At 41.1% G+C, this 10,013-nt stretch overlaps 1 protein-coding gene across 2 annotated transcripts; it reads left to right on the forward strand.

The window, feature by feature from the left end:
* The first annotated feature begins 1,308 nt into the window (after window positions 1–1,308).
* Window positions 1,309–9,400, forward strand: gckr (glucokinase (hexokinase 4) regulator). Of its 2 annotated transcripts, XM_032506375.1 has the most exons (19): window positions 1,310–1,682; window positions 2,081–2,230; window positions 2,523–2,591; window positions 2,664–2,732; window positions 3,351–3,424; window positions 3,918–3,984; window positions 4,087–4,140; window positions 4,271–4,365; window positions 4,500–4,605; window positions 4,692–4,810; window positions 5,306–5,404; window positions 6,315–6,412; window positions 6,592–6,659; window positions 7,619–7,715; window positions 7,787–7,896; window positions 7,985–8,062; window positions 8,431–8,574; window positions 9,040–9,174; window positions 9,260–9,400. In XM_032506375.1, exons 1-19 carry the CDS (start codon window positions 1,641–1,643, stop codon window positions 9,371–9,373), a joined length of 1,788 nt encoding a protein of 595 aa, XP_032362266.1. In that variant the 5' UTR covers window positions 1,310–1,640; the 3' UTR covers window positions 9,374–9,400. The 2 variants fall into 2 exon arrangements, with proteins under 2 accessions (XP_032362267.1, XP_032362266.1); XM_032506376.1 differs by lacking the exon at window positions 7,985–8,062 and having other exon boundaries at window positions 1,309–1,682.
* The last annotated feature ends 613 nt before the right edge of the window (window positions 9,401–10,013 follow it).

Genomic DNA, 10,013 nt, shown 5'->3' on the forward strand with positions numbered 1-10,013 from the left:
TGCTCCAGATGTTGTTGATCAGAGTGTGCTGCTGCCCCATTCAGTGAGGACAGAGACACAGCGGCTGAGCAGTGGGCTCGATACACATTTTAAATGGCTTGTTGCATTTCTGTAAAAGTCAAAACAAGGTAAACAAAGTATATCTACTGATATTGCCTGAACATAAAAGCCTAGAGTAGATCCTTCGCCCATGTACAGAGGCTCAGTCCTCACTCCCCCCTTTTCTCATGTCTAAGCTGCCCTATCCAATAAAGGCCTAAAGCATATTATGACCCTTCTGTGTTGACGCAGCCAACAACCTATGGAGGCCCTCCACCCTGGCTTTGACTTATCACTCAGCTCTACGCAGGTGTGGTGTTGGACTGACTCAGAGAAGTTAACACCAAGTATACTTCAGATGTCTAAGACTCAGCGTGAGCTAGTGAGCAGTAGGAGGCTACACACATGCGTCACACGAGTCTCTGACATTTCCAGCGTACATCCATATGAAATGTAATTTGTGTAAAAGAAAAAAAAAGAGGTGGGTGCAAGGAAGTTATATATAAACTGTGTGGAGAAATAATATTAGTCTTTGTTGATGGAACATGAAAAATGTCAGATGCTGTGTCACTGACAGCAATTAGTCAGCAGTTATGAGAGACAGAGGTGGGAGTTTGGAGGAGTGAGACACGCTGCAGCAAACAGTTTGGGAAAGCCATGAATTGTTAGACTCCACAAGCTGCTGGGTTGTAAATAATTTTGCACTGCTGAGAAACGGTTGGATCTTTTGTACACCGTGGAGCTGAAAGCGTGTTTGAGAAGGATGGCGCACATTCACTTTCCTTTATTGTTTTATAAATCTTATTTGTGCATTTTATAGGATTACAAAGTGAAAAAGCAACGATGTCCACCCTAAAGGGACTTATCATCTTCCAGAGAAAACACTGTTCACAAACTGCTCCAAGCAGCGCCACTGTAGTCCAGCCTTTACGTCCGTGACAAACGTGCATCACTGTGTAACACACGTTACAATGCTCGCCTAGCTGCTAGCATGGCACACGCTCAGACTCTGCTTCTGACTGGCTAGTAGTCCTTACCTAGCTACAGCGCAGGTGCGACCAAAAAGGTGGATTAGAAGTGAGATGTCTCACTCTGTAGCTAAACCAGAGGGCTCACCACACAGGGTGAAAAGAGGAGCTGCATTAATGTGCAGTATGACAAAAGTTTTTAGTGTTTTTGGAAAATGAAACCATGTAAACTTATTCTGGTACAACCTCTAAATACTATTATGAACCTGAAAAAAATTCTGCTGTTGACTTTGATCTCCATGTTCCAAATCTTTTTGCAGTTGTACATGTGGCGTGACTGCAGTTTATTTCTTCTTTGTTTCCTGTGAAATAGTTGTAAGAATGAGCCCTGGCTGCTATTGATCCACAGATATTCTGGGCATTTGTGTTGTTGTGCGACAGAGGAAACCATAGTAGACTTCCTTTCACTCCTCAGTCACAAAGGTCCTTACGTGAACTTTGTCACCACAGATAAAGCCAAGCGCTTCGTGGTTTCATTTCATTTCCTGTGACTGACAAAAAGGAAACTGGCTGCACAGAGGGACGTTTCTTGTGACAAACTGTTTTTGGCAGAAAAGGACAGACTCATGCACAATGGCAGAATCTTACTGTCTCTCCACAATGCATGAATGGGAGGTGAGTTAAAGGAATAATTGGACATTTAGGGAAATACACATTTCTTTTCTTGCTGCGTATTAGATGAGAAAACGAATATAACTCTCATGCTGCACGCTAAATATGAAGCAATACGGAAACTGGTCAGCCTAGCTAACATAAAGACTGGAGTCAGGCTAGCTGTTTCCTAAATTTCCAAAACAAATGTGAGCTACAGTATGTTACAAAAATGTCAAACTATTCCTCCAAATGAAATTATCTCCTGCTTGTCATAAAAAACATGAACAAGCATCCAAAGACATTTATTTTATGTAGTTTCAATTTCCATTGCCTAATTCTTGGATTGGCTGGTAGAACAGTGTTTGAATGCAGCAGTTGCGTTGAATAAGTCTTAAAATGATTAATTTTGTGCTTCTCAGTCCCCAGATTATGAACCGTCACTTCCTGTTTCAGAGAAGTCCAACCCCCTGACGCGTGACATCGACAGGGCTTCAGCCAATGGTATCGTGAGGATGCTGCAGGCCTGTGACGCCCAGATGTTTCAGGAAGAGACAGGAGCCACCTACCAGGTATGCGTTATTATCATAGACAGTTAAAGAAATTTATTATGGAACCCATGTAACTTTTAGGCAAGTCCCACCCAAAACAGGCCGAGTGGTTAAGGTCAGGATAGCCGATTGGTCATGGACACCTGGTCAGTGGCGTGTGATGCTGTTGAATGGCGGGTCTTGCCTATGTTGCGTGGTTTCCATAATCACGCACCAGGTACAGGTGTAAGATAAACAGTGAGTAGCTTGTCACAAGCTTTTATTGTGAACATTTTCTTATAAGGAAGTGATTTATTTAAATTGTCATTTTTAGAGGCTCTTGAGTAAACAAGTGGTGGAAACATTGATGGAGGTTGCTAAGAAGGTGGAGTGCATTCTCAAGGTATGTACTGTCTGACTGTCTGTATTCGCAGTAAGGGACGTTGTTAAAGCCTGTCTTCTGTTTCTCTTACAGGATCCTCGGGACAGCGTCGTTGTGTTGAGTGGTTGTGGAACTTCTGGTCGGCTGGCTTTCCTCATCACGGTAAAAGCTGTCCTAAACGTGATTTAGTCCACTGCACGCCAGGAAGCAATGAATGAAAAGTGATGCCTTCCTCTTAGGGGTGGGCGGATCGATCTAAATATCGACAGTATCGATGCCAACGCTGGTATTGGTATTTGATCGATACAACTGTAATTGAATCGATATTTGAATTTAGATATCTCTCCTCTACGTTCACTATGCTTTGCTTGTGTCTTCCACCTTCCTGAGCAAACGCCGCTTTCACATCTTGGCCCACATTGCTCCCCCTCCCCCTCCTGCTCCTCTGCTGTGATTCGTTGTTGTGTCGTCACGTGACTCACTGACACAACGCGCAGAGGAGCAGCGACTCGCTGTATTCATTCTACAGTGCCTAACAACTAATAATTTTGTGCACTTCAATACATTAATAAAAAAGTATTGCCTAAAGAATTGATCATTCATTCACCTCAGAAATAATGAAATGCTCTCCCCTACACAGAAGTATTTTTTTAAGTAAAAAGTATCGTATTGGTATCGGTATCGGCAATACGGACCCTATATGTATTTGGTATCGGATCGATACGAAGTTTTGCAGTATCGCCCACCACTACTTCCTGTGTTGTGTGTTTGTGTTGTTAGTCGACATTTAACAGAGCGCTGAGGGAGCTGAACCACAGTTCCGTTTATTCGTACATCATTGCAGGAGGAGACAGGTATGTTGGGGGGTTTGTTACATTGAACATGCTTCAAACATACATGTAACTTTCTAACGCGCTCTTCCACTTAAAAATAAAAAGGTAAATTGTTCCTAATAAATGCTACTGCTACACTATGTTTCAGCATTAACATATTTAAAACAATCCCAAAAGTACAGCAGTAAACACACGTTGTGTATTAAAATTGTATCTATGACATACTAAACATACTGTAATAATGACACAAGCAAAGAAGAGTAATAACGTCAGCAAACTAATTCCGTAATATCAGTGATAATCAGAAATATGTAGCTGTAGTTAGCTTACGATAGCTAACATTAGCCACCATAAGCTACTGGTCATACCAGACCAAATAAAGCTGTAGGAGCCAAATTCCTGTGTGTAATGAGGTAAACAAGGGCATGTTTTATGGCTCATGAATTTATCTTTTCATTTGTAAGAGGAAGAATGTTTTCATTCTCAATGAAAGTCTTCATCTCAATTTCCACAGGGCTCTGTTATCCTCTCAAGAAGCGCCTGAAGACGACCCCAAACAGGGCATGCTCAGTCTAAAGAAGGTACATAGGGACATTGCGTGTCTGTGTGATTTTTTTTAATTTTTAAATTTTTTTAAAGCAAAACATGCATTTGACCACTCCCATGTTTTTGGTGCCCTGCAGGTCTGTGAGGGAAAGAAGCGGGTCTTGTTCATTGGTATTTCCTGTGGACTATCTGTAAGCCCCTCTGATTGGCCAGAATCTGAATTCATTGTTGGGACAGAATGTTAATTTATGAGTCAGGAACCTTGAAAAACATGCATATAACTTAAGATAGTTTGTGTACGTTTGATTTGTGGCTGCGCAGGCTCCATTTGTGGCAGGCCAGCTGGACCTCTGCCTGCAGCACCCTGAGGTCTACACTCCTGTACTGGTTGGCTTCAATCCTACACATCAGGCCAGGTGTGTGATTGTGTGTCCTTCACTATTATTCCTTCAACATTATGAGGTTGGTAAATCGGGAATTATTTTTCTGTGAAATGTCCATTCTGATTCAAAAATAAAGCTTATTTAACATCCCAAATAATAATGTGTAGGGATGAGTCCATTCCAGGCTGCAGGTTCACGTTTCGCAGTGTGGTGCAAAGGATGCAGGAGCTCACCAAAAGTCAAAAGGCTTTCATCATCAACCCAGTGGTTGGGGTAAGAACCTCTACTCGTACTCTTGTGTGATTCAAGAGAGCAGTGTGTCTCTACTTTGGCCAGTGACTGTGTGTGAATGTGCTCAGCCAGAGGCCATCAGTGGCTCCTCCAGGATGAAAGGAGGCAGCGCCACTAAGATTCTCCTGGAGGTTATCCTGTCTGCTGCTCATGCTGCCACCTTCACAAGCACACCCATCACTTACAAGTGAGGCTTGCTAAATGATCTCAGGCTTTGTCTGCAGTTATCTGAATATCTTGGTGTTGATGTATTGTACATTTGTACACATTTGGACAGTATATGCTGACTAGAGAGACTCTAGGATTATACTGAAACTCCATCTTACACACTTTTGGTCCTCTAGTCTCAACTCTGTACTAGGGCTGCTCAATTATGGAAAAAAAATCATAATTACAATTATTTTGGTCAATGTTCCCGATTATTTAACACGATTACTCGTAGACTTTTGGAAAGATGTTTCTTTTTTTGAAATTAAAAATCAGTAAAAGAGTTGGACAGAATCAACAGTGAAAACGCCTTGAACTGTGAAATTACCTTTACTACTATTCCCTTGTGCTAAAATAACAGTTTTTCTTGATTACATTGTTTTTTGCGATCAAAATTCGATGAATAGCACAGCCCCAGTCTGCACCCAAAAGTAAAACATGCAGTTGTTAGCTTTCTTGTGTTTCTTTCCAACAGGGGCATCCTGCAGTACATGAGAGCATACGAGAAATCTCTGGATGTCACTTTTGCTCAGAAAGAGGGGATAAGTGCTCTGTTGGAGGCAGCTGGAAGGAGGTAAAACATCCTGTCTTACACCTTTCACTGTAACCTTGGGTTTTATTTAACAAGGCAAACAGACTGATTCAGAGCAGCATCCTGGCTCTCTTACGGTAAGCTGCCAGTTTGCTGGTGGTTCATCAAAACATCTCACAAAACACTGAAATAAAGAAATAGCTAAAACACTCAAAACCCAGTCAAGTTTATTTGTTGCAATGACATCCACTGGTAGAGAAAATGACCATGCTGGCAGCACACACAGATCCAATATGAGCCTTTCATCTCATCACAGTTTTTTCCCAATTGCTAAAACACAATTTTGCAGACTAGGCTGTTTTTATCAATATACTTAACACAATTCACAAAACCACTCACCCAAACTGCAAAATACCTCATATATCCTGCAGAATAAAGCACTGCAACCAAAACTACATATATAGCATTACCAAAAATCTAACTTTTGCACCAAATGGCACACACTTCATTCATATTTTACCAGATTTTTACAACCCACTGTTGGAAGTAATGAAAAGCGCTCTCATCTTTAGTGTGCTTTGCCATAATACTAAGATAGTTTAAATTATAGAAAATACTTTAGATTGATCACATAGAAGTATTTGCAGATACACACATGCAGTTGAAATATTTGCATTGGAAAAATATGCTCACAGAAAACCGCAAACTGACAAAGAAAATTGCAGAAAAAATATATAGACAAACAAAAGAGGCAAGAAAAATAATTAGTGTGTTGGTTTAAATAATTGTGCTATGTATGTCCTTTTAGTGTGTTAGCAATTGAGAAAAAAACTATAACCAGACATTTAAAATGTGTAAGATGATATCATTTTGTGTTTTAAGCAATACAAACTATTCTGCAAAGATTTAGTTACTCAGTTGGAACCAAACTATCTGCTACTCGGTGTTCCAGTTTGCAGTGTGGTAGGCGTGTGTGTTACCTGGGCTGGGGCTCCCTGGCCACGCTGGGCCTCATTGATGCCAGCGAGTGTATCCCTACATTTGGAGCAGGTGAGGGGTGTTTGACGGATGCACTCATTAGTAACAAACTACACGGCTACATTTGCACCTGAATGAACACTTTTTCTGGGAGATTATACTGTGCAATATCACACATGAAAGTGTGAATACACCAAAAGTGTGTGTGTGTGTGTTTGTGTGTCTGTGTGTCTGTGTGTGTGTGTATCTAGACTACAACGATGTTCGGGGCTTCATCAGCGGAGGATACAGAGAGCTAAACAACAATGAGGGTCCCCTGGTATGTGAAAGGAAACAATGGATTAACATCTGTTTAAACAAAAGAGAAAAATTAGAATGAATGAACAAGTTAAAATTGTTAACAAAGTACAAAGCCAATGTACAGGAGACTGAACCTTTTTCTGAGCCACACTCATGCTGTCAGTACATGCAGACTCCAAGTCTGAGAAGTTCTTAGAAGGCCTTACAAAATATGAATATGACTGAAATCCAGTAAAATCCAATTAAGTGGGAGCCAGCTCTTATTTTGCAGCGTGTAACGACACATCTGTCTCTGTTGGTTTGCCTTGTAGATTAACCCAGAGCAGGATTAACATGAAATACATCCTTTACCTGCTTTATGAAACTCAGTAGGACTGGTCTGTTTTCAATTAGTCTGCATTCATCTTTTGATCATACTGCTGGGTGGTCTTCATTCAGTCAAGGGCTACTAGTTGAATTTGCAAATGCTATTTATATCCCCCTTGTGGATTTAGATTTGCATTGTTAAATGCATTATTAATATTGAGTATTTTAAAAGTTGTCTGTGTGTAAGATTTCAGTCGATTTGACAACACTTGTGGTAAAGCTGAACACTTAATGATACAACTCCCAGAGTTCAGTTTCTATGTGCATGTGTCATTTCCTGTGAATCCATTGTGCATGTGCACACTATTTCAGCACAATGACTCCGCCACTGACGACTTACATAAAGGAAACAAATGATGCCAGCCATAAAAAGCTTAAAAGTGGGTTTAATATGAGCATCTTTATATTTTTACCTTTATTGCCCTATTGTTAAAATTTTTTTCTCTTGACATCATTAATACTCTTGACTCAAGAAGCAACAATCAAAGATACAGTTCTGTAATTCAACACAGGAGTAACAACTGCTACAAAAACTACTGGACATGTTCCAAAAGTACCAGGTGTATACTTTAAGAAGATTTTTGGACATTTAATGTTTTTACTTTCCTGTAGGGTCCTGACTTTTGCATAGCACATGAGGATTTTTTGCATCTAGTCCTGCCCTTTCTCAATGACCAGGACATCGTTCTCCTTATCTACACACACTCCGGTGAGATATCTTTCCCTTGTTTGGATTCTGTCCCAAATCAACACGTGGGTCTTGACGGCTCCTCTCCACAGACGATGTCAGTGAAGTGGCAAAGTTGGCGCGCAGTGTGAGAGAAAAGACGTCCAACCTCCACGCTGTTTGTCATCGGGTTGATGGAGACACTGCAGCTGCTGTACAACAAGTAAATATCTGTCTATCCCTCTGTCTCTCTGTTTGTCCGTCTGTCCATTCATCCATCTAAGGAAGCCCGCATGTTGTTTTTTTTGCAGGAGGACATCAATAAGCTGTGTTTATCCTCATTAAAAATCCCTTGGTCATCACCTGCTTCAGGGATCTTAGCACACCTGGTACAACACACACACACACACACACACACACACACACACACACACACACACACACACACACACACACACACACACACACACACACACACACACACACACACACACACACACACACACATACACACTGATTCGGTGACTCATTGGAGCATGATAAATAACCTGTTTTTCCTCATTTACTCTATTTTTCTTTGTCCCCCACCCTCCTTTAAGAGAGTGGGGGACAATCAATTTTCAGTTTTTCTTATTCCTCGTGTTCTATAGGTCTTATTTTAAATGACAGGTTATTATTTTTGTATGCATTGTTTCCTTTCAGTCGAGATTATGTAAATGCAAAGAAGAAGAAAAAATCAATTCTGCCTCTCTCTCAGCAGTGGGAGCTGTCCACTAAGCTGCTGCTGAACGCCGTGAGCACCGGCGCTCACGTCTTAAAGGGGAAGATTTACCAGAACTACATGATCGACGTGCAGGTCACCAACAGCAAACTCTACTGCCGAGCCACACGTTTACTCCAGGTATATCCAATGACACCATTCATGGGCGAGCAACAGGATTTAAACCTGATAACTCCACCAAATTAAAATGCTGTTGGGGCCCCTTTTGCCTCTGTCTTCCCATCTAGGACAGTGCACACACAGCACAAAAATGTTGACAGCTTAATTACATATTTTGCAAAGAGAGCTCCTATTATGAATACTGTCAGATCCCTGGCTTTCTGTGTGTCATTCTGTTTGTGGTAATGTGATGACACACAGCATTATATTGTGCTCTCATGGTGCGTTTCCCTAAATAAACTGAAACAATTCAGGTTTTAGATTTCCATTTTGACCCAGGTTCCCTCCCAAAGATAGAGCCACAAGATTATGTAATAATGCAGGGCATGTCTCAATTGAAATTGTTTTTTTAGTAGTGCAAAAAATGTGATCCCAGACAGAAGAATCAGTAGACGTTGGCACTAAATTAGAGCTGTCTCCTTCCAGAATCTGTCTGGCTGTCCTGAGTCCCAATGTGAGGAAGCCCTCCTGAAGACCATCTACCGTGTGGACAAGCTGACGGCGGACATTACACCCTCCGACATCTCCACACATACTCGCACTGCCAGAAACAGGACCAAGGTGAGGAGACTGTGGGGTGCATAAAGTGCTGCAGGGATGTATGTTTGGTGGCTGGCTGTATTGGATGTTTTCTCTCTGTGTGAAGGTGGTCCCTCTGGCTTTGGTCTGTTTGCTGACCGGTTGCTCTCTCAGGGATGCAGAGACTCATTTGGAGCAACAGCCAATCGTAAGGGAGGCTGTAGAGGCGTGCCTGTCATAATTGACATGGCATCGTCATGTTCCTACACAAATACACTTCATTCATGTATTCAATCAATCCTCTATTTCCCCTTTACAGAGAGGTGATAGGTCAGCAAATAAACTATATTTAGTGCAATTATGACAGTTAAGTCGACGGTCGTGCTTTGTTGGTTCTTGCTTTGATTTATGAGCTAATATTGACTAAGTTGAATATAGTTTGTATTTTGTCACCTGCACCATGCAACACCATGTCATAACACTAAGGGGCAGAGTTGGAACCTCAACACAAGCATAATAACCTGCAAATGTGCTGTCAATTTCTACTGTTCTTAAAAGAGACAGTGTTTTGAAAATAGAATGTTAAAGATGTTACAATGTTTTGTGCACAATAAAATCAGGAAAATATAATAATAAATATCCAATTTCATGTACCTCTTCAGTGATCAGCAAACTCAAACATCTGTGTTTTCCTGATTGGTTATATAATAATCAGATAAATACAGTACATTGCATAACTGAATTATGTTACAAACTGTTATGTTCACTGACCTTTTCACCCTGTGTGCTGTAACAGTTTTCTGCAGGTGCAGACCATGTTGGTCCATGTGATGTAAATCAGCCTCAATCCCTCTGTGGCTCAACACACACACACACACACA

Source organism: Etheostoma spectabile, chromosome 24, assembly GCF_008692095.1.
Source record: "Etheostoma spectabile isolate EspeVRDwgs_2016 chromosome 24, UIUC_Espe_1.0, whole genome shotgun sequence".
Taxonomy (NCBI): domain Eukaryota; kingdom Metazoa; phylum Chordata; class Actinopteri; order Perciformes; family Percidae; genus Etheostoma; species Etheostoma spectabile.